This window comes from Mizuhopecten yessoensis, unplaced genomic scaffold (genome assembly GCF_002113885.1).
Source record: "Mizuhopecten yessoensis strain PY_sf001 unplaced genomic scaffold, ASM211388v2 scaffold4947, whole genome shotgun sequence".
NCBI lineage: Eukaryota > Metazoa > Mollusca > Bivalvia > Pectinida > Pectinidae > Mizuhopecten > Mizuhopecten yessoensis.
Window position 1 is genome coordinate 499,430 of NW_018405801.1, and position 15,812 is coordinate 515,241.

General features: G+C 35.5%; 1 protein-coding gene across 1 annotated transcript in view; it reads left to right on the forward strand.

Moving 5' to 3' along the window:
* The first annotated feature begins 277 nt into the window (after positions 1 to 277).
* LOC110450042 (low-density lipoprotein receptor-related protein 6-like) overlaps positions 278 to 15,812 on the forward strand; it is a 43,372-nt gene continuing 27,837 nt past the window's right edge. Inside the window, exons 1-2 of the mRNA XM_021497263.1 lie at positions 278 to 487; positions 13,963 to 14,356. Coding sequence (XP_021352938.1) covers positions 433 to 487; positions 13,963 to 14,356 — 449 coding nt within the window. The 5' untranslated portion in view covers positions 278 to 432. The remainder of the gene's footprint in view (positions 488 to 13,962; positions 14,357 to 15,812) is intronic.

Sequence of the window (15,812 nt, forward strand, 5' to 3'; positions counted from 1 at the left end):
TCTTTATTTTGACAGGTGCCTAACTTTTTCTTTCCTGTAAAGGTTAATCCAAGTTGCGCTTTAGAATATAATCCCAACTTTTGTGGTCAAAAATTCAAGTCAAGACGTGCACTGGCATATTTTAATCACTTGTTGATGAGACTACGAAAACTGTTATGTAAAGGAATTCTAAATTTGTATTTTTGTTGCAAGTTAAGAATTCATTTATACCGAAACGTAAACAAATTAATCTTGACCGAATCACGGGCACCTGTCAAGCGGATGAATAAGAGGCATGTAAGAAGTAGTTCCGTACAATACTGTTATGGCCGCCAACCTCAGGTGGATATGGAGAGCCTGCCCCATTTATTCTCGAGTTGACCATGTTTTAAAACGTATTGATGTCTGGAGACCAAGCAGTTTGTTTTTACAGGCATCCATCTGTCCGTAAGGATGCGTTCGGTGTCAATATTCATCCTGCTACTTGGATTGGTGGGTCTCGTTCAAGGTAAGACTGCGATCACATTGAAGATGCAGAGAGCAAACATTGCATTCGTAGTGAGACAAGTCCCACAAGTCTGCCTTTTTCGTTTTATATCTTTCAAATATGAGTTACTTGAGATGTAATAGAACTGTCATAGCAATCCACGTGCCACGAACATGTTTAGTCGCCATGCAGCTATGTCCATTCCTAACCATGGCCGCCATGTTGGAAAATGTAAAAGCAGTGATTTCGAAGTATTTGTTGTTAAATTTCATAAATACGGCTAATATTACCACTTATATTATACAGGTTACATATACAGTTACTTCATAATCATTACAGTTCATTATAATGTCTGAATCGGTTCGATTTAAGACTATGATTACCGGGAATCTCCGGGGTTTGTAAACACCATCAACTTGGGGGGATCCTAAGTCACGTGACCGCAATACACACACTGGCTTCTAGAGAATAACCAAACAAACTTAGCATCATTGAGTCTTATTCATTTTAACGTTATATTAAAATGTCTCTTATTTATGATTACTTGTACTTTTTATGTTTTCAGTTAGTTTTAAATTGTTATTTTGTATTGATTTGTACATGTTGAACAAAAAACAACATTATTGTGAAAGTCGGTGTATTGTCCAATACACATGTATATATTTTTTTACTGTTCCTGTTCAAAATTTACCCTTCTTCATTTTGTGAATCAATCAATTAATTTTTATGGAAATAAAACCCATTTAAAGTGAGAAACCTAACACACTAGGGTGTATTTTAAGTAGTAAATTGTTTTTACAGTCAGTGTAGAAGTTGTGTATTGGAGCTACCATATTATATATATTTGGTCTGAAGGCTAGGTTTGGTTTAGTATTGTTTAACGTCCTATCAACAGCTATATTCATTTAAGGACGGCACCCACTGTGTGCAAGATGCATGCATGTGTGTTTTTGGAGGCTGCGATATATTTGTTCGTGTTTGTCTCCTTGTGGTAGCGCGCAACTGATGCCGACTCATAGTGCTACCTCATTAAAACATACTGCCGAAGTCACCCAGTGCATTTCAACATGATATTGTAATTAAGAAAGAAAGTCTTGTTTAGGTATATTCAGATCTCATTTCAGTTATATGCTTTGTTTGTGGGTCATGTAATTAAATCTGTAAGGTTTGATTTGACATGTCCATGATAATTTCTATGAACCTTGCTTTCATTTCTCTCTCTCTCTCTCTCTCTCTCTCTCTCTCTCTCTCTATATATATATATATTTTTGGTTGGGCAAATTATACCTGGGGTGAAATAACAACACAACATATACAGTTATCTTTGGGAAAAGATAAACCTGTAAACATATATTACATGTGATGTAGTAACACAAACAAACATATCAGGTATTGTAAACAAGTTGTCCCCTGCAGTGTTGACGCTGTTGGTCATTCCAGATAGATTTTAACACAATGGCTCCCATGTACGTGTATCTATGATAAGAACCTAGGAGCTAAAGGGCATTTGTCTGTATCTGATGTTTAATAATATTAGCAGTGATCAATCTACATGCGAGTCCCAAGTCCTATACTCATAGTATTTGTATGGGACTCGCAGAATTTCACAAAATGTGATCAATCTACATGCGAGTCCCGAGTCCTATACTCATAGTATTTGTATGGGTTTCGCAGAATTTCACAAAATGTGATCAATCTACATGCGAGTCCCGAGTCCTATACTCATAGAATTTGTATGGGACTCCCAGAATTTCTGGAATTAGTTAAATTAACATTGTGGAACTCATTATTTTTAGCAATACAGTTGAAAGGACTCGTAAAATAAATTGTAGATTAATCACTGCAGTGTAAAATAAATAATTTAGTATAATGTTGATAATGTATTATGAGTTTGACTAATATATGATGTTTTATTTTATTCATTTACATGTATTGTAACTAATTCTAATGTCAACATCGACATGCTATTTTGTATTTTTGCTATGTTGGTTGCACAGTGGATTTGAAAAATTAAAAGCTGGATATTTCATTCAAGATGGTATCACTCTTCTTCATTGGTAGCAGTCATAAATGAGAATTAACATCTTCCTTTCTTTCGAATTCTTTAATCTAAAGGATGACTGCTACCTGCAACGTACAAACATAATATAATGATTAGTTAATATAACTATTTATGATTTCCATAAATGTGCTTTATATTGTATAATAATGTGTGGTACTCCATCCTTACCAACACAGACCTCACACTCAAACTACTATGGTAGAGTTAGCCATTTATACCTTTGTCACTGTCATCCGCAGTGATTTAATTACTTCAATCTAGAACACCAGGTGACTGTGAAACAAATAAGACAACACTAGGTCAGTCGTCTGTTCAGTGAAAAACTATTAAATTCCTAATTTGTTTCTGTTTATTTCATATTTAATAAGAAAGTAAACGAATGATGAAGATGAGAGATTATTAGTCAATTATCTAGTTCACTGAACTGTAACGGAGTCCAGTTATAATTAATTTTAACACCAGATATGCTTGAGTGATTTGACACTGTGAAAGGAAGTTGGGGCAAAGCACTACCTAGACTTTTACAGTTGTATGGGTATAGTTAAATAACAAGCACAAGATGTGCTGTGTACATACAGCTAAAAAAACAAGGATGGGCAAAGGTAAATCCTGTCTAACACGTACACCCAGAATGATTATAGGACATGACCTTCTAATTTTTTAAATACAATTATCTGTGATATGAACATTAATTTTTGTGTGTGTTGAAAATAGACCATATTTGGGGAGGGGGGGTAATTTCCCAAAATCATTTCAAAAATATTTCTCACCATTTCTAAACAATTAGTAATTAAAACGTATATCAGCAATGCAAGCTCTCAATTGATTTAAAATAGACTGACAAATCTTGTACAATTGATCCAAAATGTATTCACAAATGATATTTTAAACTTGAATGTCCAAATGCCTTAGTTCAAGGAGAATCGGATGTAGGTGCATTTATATTGTTACATGTATTAATGGCCTTGTAATGAGTGGAAATATAAGTATTTCAAACTAAGCTCTTGAATATGCCCCAGCCATAACATTTTCATCTGTATGGTTCCAGATAATATGACAGCACTTGTGTTCTTGGTCTGGCTAACTTGTTTCCTCACATTTTTGCCATCATTGATTTCATAGAGGTGGTTTATTTTAACATTCCCACTTAGTATTGTGTACAACGGTAATAACTTGGTACGATTATCAATTTTGTCTGTTAATAATATTTTTTGGTGAAACTTCCAACCTTTAATAAACTTTTTTTTTTGAGGGGTCTATTTCTAAAAAAAACTCAGTAAAAGTTACCTTATGATTTAACTGACAGCATATAATTATGAACCAGGACTCTGTTAATCAAGGGTTGTGGTATAAACACAATGTTGTAAAAAATATAAATATTCTGTGTACAATATTATCATTACACCAAAATGTAGAAGTGGACAAATGTGGCTATAATACCTATACAAAAGCTTCTCAAACTTTATATTTTCATGCTGGTCGGTTGCTATATAAAAGTTGACATATATGCTAAAATATATATATATTACTTTCGTTAAGGGGATGGTTCTTTTCTTTATGTGCACAAGATGCTTATCTATAATTAGTTAATAATTGAGAAGAGGCCTAGGGCACCTGCAGAAAGATAAGAAGGGCTTATGGGCATTGCACCTGTGTATATTCTCATATTTATTGGTTATAGTGAGTGATATTGCACATTCCTCATACTCTGGACATAAAATCCATTCCGTAGAAGTACATTACATTATTAAACCTTGTGGAAATTTATTATCAATACTTTGGTATAAAAAAAAAAAAAAAATGAGATTCTGAAAAGTTTGTGGCAGTCGATATGTTATGATAGAAAAGATAAATAAACATGTTTTGGAGTTTGTGTTTAGAGTATTAGTCATTATAAAGGTGTGATGCTGGGAAGGGTCCATCCAGTCTAGAAAAAATGTCTGTCTTCTGGAAGTCAATTTGATAAGATTTGGGATCAGGATCAAGCTGAGGCGATTGCCCCAACTGTCATCCATTTTGGATGGTTTGTTGTAATACTTCGCAAATTAACTTTGTATTTGTGAAACTTTGACATTGGATGAAATTTCAATCTTTTTTTTTCATTCATATTTTTGGGGTTGGAAAAGTGCCAATTCTGGTACTCTTGACACAAGTTGTATACTGATATTGTAAACACGCATTTACTTATACAGACACTCGTTCGTTGATCTGTACTAGGTGTATATTGATAATTGAGTGTTTAATTAAGGCTATTTTGTGGTTTGGTTGCTGTTGGATTGGAAGAGATCACATTGTATATGTTTCTGGCTATGGTACACAAAGCTCACAACAGAATTGTAAGCTGTATGTCGGTACTGCAGACTAGCAGGCTGCTCAGGGAAGTGGTGTTTTGTATGCATTGGAGAATGAAGGAATGTGTTTTGGCAGGACGATAACACTGGCATGAGTTGCGATAAGTCATTCAGCATTAGTAGCATCTATAGTTTGGAGGATTGAGCCAGACTCTGTACTGCATAGCCCCGGTACAGGGCAAGCTGGCTGTCATGTCAGTGCCTGGTATAGCTACGCAGGAGATGCCAAGTACTCTCTCCCTGCTCTGACACATGCTCCTTGTGACACTGATAAAATACACGGCCAATCCCGAGGTCTGCTTCATACTAAATACACTCTACCTGTCAGCACTGTTACCCAGTCAACACGCAGCATATATATCGTTAATAAAGTAGATATGTAGAGGATTTTTGGTTTGCTTTACTTAAATATATGTAATACCTGTATATTCTCAATATCTCGGAATGATTTCCCGTCTATTCTGCAGGTTTCATGTAAATCAAGTTTGCTGATCAATCATTTCTATTATAGATTTGTTTACTTTCTAGTCAGTTTTAAGGGTGATCCAATTTATTTACTATCTGTTTGCAAAGATTATTTCAAAGGCATCATGCTTCCTTTATCTTTTGAATCAGTAATATAAATCTTGCTGTAGGACCGCTATTGTTTAATGTTTTCTTTAGTTTTGCAAATCTTTCTTTTCTCCTTTATATCAAATTTTTGTTTTATGTAGGTAATATATATTATAAGACCTCATATATAATAGCACTTCTGATTGGATTATATTGATCACATGACAGGGTAATAAAACATTGTGTCACCCTCACATGCTTGAGTTTCTCTGGTCATACTTCCTTATTCAGAGTCTCTCTAGAAGAATGGGCTAAAGTAAACCACAACTGAGTTCCGAATGACTGATGCAGACAACAATATTTTCTCATTAACCCGATCATCTTTTTTGTTGTGTAGTTTTATTTTGTTATGATAAAATATGTATTTTGGTAAGGAAACATGATTCTTTGTTTCTCCTCAATTAACATGTTTCAAAAGTGCTTAATGAGGGCAAAAGCTGAGTGAAACATGATTAATTGATGAAAATTAAAGAATCGTGTTTATCTACCACAACTTGGGTAATAAATGTATAATATACCCCAAAATAGGTAACCAAGCTGAAGATACACATTTATATGCATTTGCATCCCTGGTTTATATTTTTAGCTCACCTGGCACAAAGTGCCAAGTGAGCTTATGCCGTGGCGCGTCGTCCATCTGTCGTCCGTCGTCTGTCCGTCCTCGTCCGTCAACGTTTCCTTTAAACAACTTCTTCTGAAGAACGGACAGGCCTAGAGTCATGATATTTGGCTGAAAGCTTCGTTGTTAGGAGCCCTACAAAGTTTGAGAACGAAAATGACCTTGACCTGTTTTCAAGGTCACAGGGGTCAAATATGTCAAAAACTTCAAACGACTTCTTCTAAAGAACTAAAAGGTATAGAATCTTCATATTTGGCTGATGGCTTCCTGGGATAGAGCCCAACAAAGTTTGAGAATGAAAATGACCTTGACCTACTTTCAAGGTCACAGGGGTCAAATGTGTCAAACACTTCAAACGACTTCTTCTGAAGAACTGAAAGGTATAGAATCTTTATATTTGGCTGGTGGCTTCCTGGGATAGAGACCAACAAAGTTTGAGAATGAAAATTAGTTTGACCTACTTTCAAGGTCACAGGGGTCAAATATGTCAAAAACTTCAAACGACTTCTTCTGAAGAATTAAAAGGTATAGAATCTTCATATTTGGCTGATGGCTTCCTTGGATGGAGCCCAACAAAGTTTGAGAATGAAAATTACCTTGACCTTCTTTCAAGGTCACAGGGGTCAAATGTGTCAAACACTTCAAACGACTTCTTCTGAAGAACTGAAAGGTATATAATCTTTATATTTGGCTGGTGGCTTCCTGGGATAGAGCCCAACAAAGTTTGAGAATGAAAACTAGTTTGACCTACTTTCAAGGTCACAGGGGTCATATATGTCAAAAGCTTCAAATGACTTCTTCTGAAGAACTGAAAGGTATAGAATCTTTATTTTTGATTGATGGCTTCCTTGGATAGAGCCCGACAAAGTTTGAGAATGAAAATGACCTTGACCTTCTTTCAAGGTCACAGGAGTCAAATGTGTCAGACACTTCAAACGACTTCTTCTGAAGAACTGAAAGGTATATAATCTCTATATTTGGCTTGTAGCTTCCTAGGAAAGAGCCGAACAAAGTTTGAGAATGAAAATGACCTTGACCTTCTTTTAAGGTCACATGAGGCAGATATGTCAAACACTTTAAACGACTTCTTCTGAAGAACTGGTAGTTATAAAATCTTAATATTTGGCAGGTGGCTTCCTGGGAAAGAGCCAAACAAAGTTTGCGAATGAAAATGACCTTGACCTACTTTCAAGGTCACAGCGTTCAAATATGTCAAACAGTTCAAACAGCTTCTTCTGAAGAATTAAAAGGCATAAAATTATAATATTTGGCTGGTGACTTCCCGGGATAGAGCTCACCAAAGTTTGCAAATGAAAATGACCTCAACCTACTTTAGAGGTCACAGAGGTCAACAACATTTTAATGGATTTGTTCTTGAGAACTAAAAGGAATGGATTCATAAGATTTGGCTGGTAGCTTTTTGGAATAGAGCTAACCAATTTGAGAAGGAAAATGACATTGACCTACTTACAAGATCACAGGGAAAAATATGTCAAGCAACTTCTGAAGAAGAATCTAAAAGCATAGAATCTTATAATAATATTTTGCTGGTAGTTTCAACAGATGGAGCCAACAAAGTTTGCGAGGGAAATATTTTTAGTGCAATATAATATTTAATGAGAATATTTTGCTATGACTTCTTAAATATTCAGGTGAGCGATACAGGCCCTCTTGGGCCTCTTGTTTTCTGAACACAATGTAACTGAAGTTAAAATACTTGTATATTGCTCTTACACTTTGTGTCGCCTTTAGTTTTTAAAGGGTTATTTTAGAATAAAAAAATATTAATCTGTTAGTATTTACTATTGTTGTCAATCGTTTCTAAATAACATATTTTTTTCTTCTTCTTAAGAATGATTTGAGATTGGTTATGTCATAGTATTGTTGCAAATTGATTGATAATAAATAATCGGGCACACATGTACACCTGAATGGTTCAACTTGTGCATTCAACCCTGGATGGCAGCAGGCACGTTTCTTTTCACATTAATAACATCAAAATGTCAAATGAATGTCAGAACCCTGTGATGGTTTCATTAATATTTAAACAATTCTACAGTGGTTAATGATGAAAAACTGTCGCATAAGACGTAGTCTTGATTTATACAGGTAGTTGCTTAAGCAGGTTCGTTCTTCCGTCTGACTGAATAAGACATCTTATTTTATCATAATATTTTGTTGTTTTCTAAAATTGAAGGTGTGTTTTCATCTTACTGTGCATTCAAATTTTTAAAACAAGTTGTTGTTGGAAAATTCTTGTTCTTGAGTACTGAAGATTTGTTTGCGTTAAATTAACAAACCAATGAAAAACTAGATTGCATTGTGGTCTCTTGATATACATAACAAACATGAGGGGTAAGAATTTTAAGATTAAAGAAAAGAAAATATATACCAGGTTTTGATGGGAAACCTTGTTGAGGTTCTTATATCAGTTATCTAAAATAACAAAAACAGAAGACATGTACTGACATCACTTCAAATGATTTCTGCTCTTCACAATGTTTATATTTGATAATGTAATGATAAATCTAAAGTTTATTTATAAGATAACAGCTTCTTTAGACTATTTACAATGCTGGAAGACTGCTTGATAAATGATAATGCATGTGATTACAGCGAGAAACAGACCTTGTAAAACAAAGATTTGTGATTTGTGTGTTTACATAGATGTGGATGAGGTTGACCTAGAATCCTAAGTGCCCCTTAGGGCCCTAAGTGGCCCCTTCCTTTTGAGCCATCAATTAGTGTTTGGTGTAGCACTGGTTGTGTCACAGGTAATGGGACACCTGTCCTACCGACACTAGGGGCCCTGTATATATTGTAATGATACATTAATGTTATGTTCTACCTGTAGTAGCCCTGGGGTCAAGGGTCGGGGATACACAGCTATACTAATCACCATCTCGCAGGTAATCCTGCAGGTGTTTCTGGCGGAGACGTTAGATTTCACAACTTTATATCCTGTTTTACTCAATTTTATTGATTTGAAGTTTAAAAAGTAATCAGAAAAACATATTGTATTAATCAGTAAATCATACAATGAACATTAAAGTTTGAAAAAAATCCCACAACACATGTTGAAGGGAAAAGACAGTTTTGTTACATTTGGTCTATGTTAGCTGAAATAGGTATATATACATATATTAAATCTCTTATTTTTAGCTTTTTTCCTTTGCAAAGTTTTGATTTGTTGCCAATAAAACAAAAAATATTCAAAAGGGTTAAATAATTCATTATAAATCCTTTTACATTGTACAGGGACAGGATGAAATTGTAATAATTTAAAAATCATTCTTTGATGGAATAATCTATGCTTAATATATACATGTGTGTATATCATATATGCTTTTAATGAACCCAAAGAACCCCAACCTCAGTGAATTGACTGGATGCACTTGAATGACTTTGATTGTATGTGATATTTGGTAGTCAGTGAGTTTACAGGTAGCTAGGGTGTGCTTAGATGACCTTAACTGTGTGTGATATTTGGTAGTCAGCAAGTTGACAGGTAGGGTGTGCTTGGTAGTCGGTGAGTTGACAGGTAGGGTGTGCTTAGATGACCTTAATTGTATGTGATATTTGGTAGTCAGTGAGTTGACAGGAAGGGTGTGCTTAGATGACCTTAACTGTATGTGATATTTGGTGTCAGTGAGTTGACAGGTAGGGTGTGCTTAGATGAACTTAATTGTATGTGATATTTGGTAGTCAGTGAGTTGACAGGGAGGGTGTGCTTAGATGACCTTAACTGTATGTGATATTTGGTAATCAGTAAGTTGATAAGTAGGGTGTGCTTAGATGACCTTAACTATATGTGATATTTGGTAGTCGGTGAGTTGACAGGAAGGGTGTGCTTAGATGACCTTAATTGTGTGTGATATTTGGTAGTCAGTGAGTTGACAGGAAGGGTGTGCTCAGATGACCTTAACTATATGTGATATTTGGTAGTCTGGGAGTTGACAGGAAGGGTGTGCTTAGATGACCTTAACTGTATGTGATATTTGGTGTCAGTGAGTTGACAGGTAGGGTGTGCTTAGATGACCTTAACTGTATGTGATATTTGGTGTCAGTGAGTTGACAGGTAGGGGGTGCTTAGATGACCTTAACTGTATGTGATATTTGGTAATCAGCAAGTTGACAGGTAGGGTGTGCTTAGATGACCCTAACTGTATGTGATATTTGGTAGTCAGTGAGTTTACAGGTAGGGTGTGCTTAGATGACCTTAATTGTATGTGATATTTGGTAGTCAGTAAGTTGACAAGTAGGGTGTGCTTAGATGACCTTAACTATATGTGATATTTGGTAGTCGGTGAGTTGACAGGAAGGGTGTGCTTAGATGACCTTAATTGTGTGTGATATTTGGTAGTCAGTGAGTTGACAGGAAGGGTGTGCTTAGATGACCTTAACTGTATGTGATATTTGGTGTCAGTGAGTTGACAGGTAGCGTGTGCTTAGATGACCTTAACTGTATGTGATATTTGGTAATCAGCGAGGTTACAGGTAGGGTGTGCTTAGATGACCTTAACTGTATGTGATATTAGGTAGTCAGTGGGTTTACAGGTAGGGTGTGCTTAGATGACCTTAACTGTATGTGATATTTGGTGTCAGTGAGTTGACAGGTAGCGTGTGCTTAGATGACCTTAACTGAGTGTGATATTTGGTAGTCAGTGAGTTGACAGGTAGGGTGTGCTTAGATGACCTTAACTGTGTGTGATATTTGGTAGTCAGTGAGTTTACAGGTTAGGTGTGCTTAGATGACCTTAACTGTATGTGATATTTGGTAATCAGTAAGTTTACAGGTTAGGTGTGCTTAGATGACCTTGACTGTATGTGATATTTGGTAATCATCAAGTTGATAGGTAGGGTGTGCTTAGATGACCTTAACTGTATGTGATATTTGGTAGTCAGTGAGTTGATAGGTAGGGTGTGCTTAGATGACCTTAACTGTATGTGTTATTTGGTAGTCAGTAAGTTTACAGGTAGGATGTGCTTGGTAGTCAGCGAGTTGACAGGTAATGTGCTTGTATGACTTTAATTGCCCTTTGATTAAATGTAATATTTGGTAGTAATCCGCTATTTTAAAGATACATGTTGTGTGTGCTTAGATGACCTTGGTTGTGACAGACAAAATACTGGTATGGCTATTTTACATATTTAATCGTGGGTAGAATTTATGAAATATTCATTAATTGTGCTTGCATAAGGTAAATTGATGATTAGAAAATGTAAGAAAAAAATATTGATCTTAATTATTTTTCCAGTATTTTCTTATGAAGAATTTTATATTCCACCAATGACAGAAAGTTAATGACTTGCACTGTTGGAGAGGATTTTGGAAATAAGTTCTGGACTAATGCACATGTATGGTCTATTGGCAAATGAAACATTTGTGTTGTCTGTTGCCTAATAATACATGATAATTGACAAATTGAAAGTGTCGTTTACAACTCTGACGTGGTAGGAGTAGTAATAAGTGCAGCAGTTGACAGGTAGAGTGTACCTGGGTTACCCCGACTGGTTCCTGCTGACATGTAATTAATGGATCTGCCTCTGTCCCAGCCCTGCCAGGTAATGCTGACAGATTGGGCCCTGAAACTCAGGTGTATTTGTTGTCGCAGTATACTTATCACAGTCATGTATGTTAACCCAGTCTATATTTAGTAGACTCTTATTTATCAAACATTTCATGGGTGTCAAATCTTGGCTGGCATACTTCTACAGAGTTGTAATTACTCTGAAAAGGGCACTTGACCATCGACAGACCTGTTTTAGCAGGGCATCGGCCGTAGAATTAGATAAGTATATAACTGATTAGTGCTGGGGTGACGAAATTCACCATCGGTGTAAATGTTCTTATTACAAAAAGTAGGTGAAATGCGACATAATTCCTGATTTAAAAGGAGAGCTCGCTTCAGAATGAATACTGTAGTCAGGTGTCATTAGCTGTGTATGACAGGTGTCACCAGCACTACCTGTGGGTATACCTGGCACCTTAGAGGTGAAGGTAGTTGTACAGCTATTGTATTGTCGGTAAATACCTCATTGTAAAGCCCAGAGTGCCTTACTGGCCCCGGACGCCGCGACACCCCTGATCCATAAAGACTTCAAAGTTACCCTAGTTTTCATTCAATTTTTGTGATGACTGATTTATCAGAATTAAATTTCTTTTAACAAATCTAATGCAATTTTCTGCATTTTTGAGTAAATTTGGTGAAAGAGATTTTTCTGCGTGCTTTCAGAAGCAATCACAGTCTACTATATACACGTTAATAGATCGTAATTTCATGTTATGTATTCCTGAAAACACATTTGTGCATGGCTAGGGTAGAGTGTTTCTTATCATTGTTAATCTACACAAGGGTATGCTTGTTTGAATTTACATTGTTTTGCTGTTTTTATTAATGGATTTTTTAAAAATAAACATGGCAAGAAAAGTGAGAGATTGTTTTAAGGTTTTAATCCAGTGTTAAATCTTTGACCAAATATTTCAGGTGGAAAATCGTCTGGTGAATGAAAATTTTCAAATCAGATATCAGATTTATAAGTTGTTGTGGGAAGTATTGAACTCTAACAATTAATACAGAAAAAGTTTTGTAAGAGGCACATGGAGAAATTTCAATTTGTTTCAGAAATGTTTTACTTGAACATTAATATTTCGTTCTTTTTTACTCAGTAACATTGTGAATACTCCCAAAGACTTAACATATGCAAATAGTTTTGAAAGTACGTTTGACATTTTATGTACTTTCTCTGATATTTTTCGGTGGTATTTAATAATATTATTATTTTAAAGAGAACTCTGGCTTATTTGTATAGCCTTGCCGTAAGTTGTTGACAGTGTATACATGTACATACATGTTTTAATAGTCTATTATTCCAAATACAATTTTTACCTGACATTTATTAATTTGTCAATAATATTTTCCTTTTTGCAATCTGTTGAGACCATGTCAATATTTAAGTTTTGCTCTTCAAAAATCACTGGTACAAATTTACTAGGTAAGGTAAAATAAAGTTCTTGTTCAATACAGTACAGCCTACATTAGTTTGAGACTGTTTGTACATATGTGTGTGTAATGATTTTATACCTAGCTTCAGATTCATGTCATTCAAAATCATGGTAGCCACCCATAGAAAAGCATTTTCCTTCCTTTTGTAATTATTAAACATGTTTGTTGACTAGAAAAGATGAAGTTTATTTTCTTGTTATGTTTGTTATACATTTATCTGCTGCATACAGCTGTATATATATATATATATATATTTCTACAACAGGAGTGAACATTTTCTGTTTAAAACCTAACCACGTGCACAGTACCATAAATTCAAAATCGTAACTTAAACACAAAGTCATGTTTCTTTCACAAAACGCAAAAAAAACTACCGCAATTTTTTTTAATTTGTGAATTTAGATCTGTTTATTACGGACATGTTGCCTTCATATCCTTCCTTGTTTTGTAGGCCAAGCTTTGGAGACATCTAGCTTCTTTTAAGCTACGTTTATAAATATTGTACGCTTCAAATTTAGCACAAATGCATTATCAATAGGGACTAAAGTTAAGTCTTGTAAAATTTTCGGAACCTCTAAATCATCCTAATATGCAAATGTAGAATGTGATGTAATATCATGAGAGGCCATACAAGGAGAATTTAGTCCATGACACGATGAGAGGCCATACAAGGAGAATTTAGTCCATAACACGAGGTTTCTTTCTGCTCAATAATTGCTTTCATGTTTATCCTCAATGATTAGAGCAAGCTTGTGTTTACTGTTTTTGCAACCTGTTTAAAAAAAAAGAGTTAAGGTATCATTTACAATGTCTCATATTTACTCTACCTTAAATTATATTTGCAGGCGATCCATACCTCATATTTGCGAATCGTAAGGATGTCCAGCTGGTACAGGTTCAGAACGGCCGCGGAAATACGACCATCCTTGTTGATGGGCTAGAGGATGCGGCCGCTCTGGACTTCTACTTCGCAGAGAATTCAGTCTTCTGGACAGACGTGAGCCTCGAACTGATCAAACGGACATGGATCGATGGATCTCGTACAAGCGTGAATGTCATCTCGTCAGGGCTGGTCTCCCCCGATGGGTTGGCATGCGATTGGCTGAGCAAAAAGCTTTACTGGGCGGATTCTGAAACAAAGCGAATTGAAGTTAGTAACCTAGACGGGGGACACCGAAAGGTTCTTCATTGGCAAGATTTGGACCAGCCCAGGGCAATAGCGCTGGATCCACTACATGGGTAAGTGGTGTCAACTGGAGCCATACTATCACCTACTTCCATTTGATTTAAATGATATACCTGTGATAACTCTGCCCTTATTTATTGTTTAACATATTTGAATAGGGATATAAACCCAATACTGTAAACTAGGGGATCTTCGATGCAGTTAAAATTTTCAAGTCCTCCATAAATTAATGAGGACCAATTTCACATTACAGCGAACAGTAATAAACAACATTATAAATGTGAAGGCAAAATCAACACTGAGCGAATATGGATTTTAATGACAACGGGCGAAAGTTAGACTGGGAGAAAATTTCCCGGTAAACAGTATTCCGTCTTTTCGTATTGTAGAGTTATCTGCTCTTGTGAGCAGGTATTGATTGTTACATCATTAGTTTGTGTGAGAAAATTACGTTGTTTTCTCAAAAATTGATGACGTTACTCTCACAAACAAATGACGTAACAATCAATACCTGCTCACAAGAGCAGATAACTCTGCAATACGAAAAGACAAAATTTGTCTTGTCTTGTCCCCTTTCTAAGAAAAAGGTCTAGCAGGTTTATCACATAGAGTTAAATAAAGTAAGAAGTTCTGTCTGTTCCAGGGAAAAAAAGAATTGGTTAAAAATGATTCCCATAATTAAATTACTCATTATATCAATTGATTGTGTGTGACAGAACAAGGAGTTTGTATGGGGAAGGTTATAATTTTATATACAGAAGGGAAGAACAAACACAAATAGAGTTTCATAAACCATAGAAGCTGCCCATGGTACATGGTACAAATTTCTGTCCTGCCAATCTTGTTTGGTAAGTGCAGGTCTGAATATGTAATACATATTGGTAAAAATGTTAAAACTGAATTAAACCAAAAATAAATTTATGAGAGAAATAGTTTATCAGTGATCACTAACTAATAATGCATATAAATAAAGTAAGGCAGGAGACTAGTTGTCTTCATGGTTATGGCAATTACGAGTCCATGTAACTAACATGCAGATTATATCGCATGCTGGACTAAATGGGTCGACGCTGATCGATGCTGACAGCCTGTCGACTTTTGTATACACTGCCATGGCTTGAACAGCAACATATAGGTAATGACAGGAAACCAGAGAGAAAAAACTGATCAAGTTTGATTCCATGACTTTAAATGCTGTTAAAATGCTGATGCTAAGTTTAGAAAGTTGTTTAGCTCTGCATTCTCTGCTTATCAGATGTTTGGCAGTCGACCCATGAAGGGTGGGAAGGGGTGGTCTCGGAAATTATCACTTGACGCAAGACAAACAAACAACATATGTGTACAGAGAAGGGAATCTTCCATAAAAAGCGTTCACTTTTCACCGAAGAAAGACTAAATATATATCCTCCATACATACAAATCTTTTAATGCTTTGCTCAGTGTTTGGTTGGATTTATACCTACAGTTCCTCTGGAAATGTTAATATTTGATATGGTCGCCATAATTGAT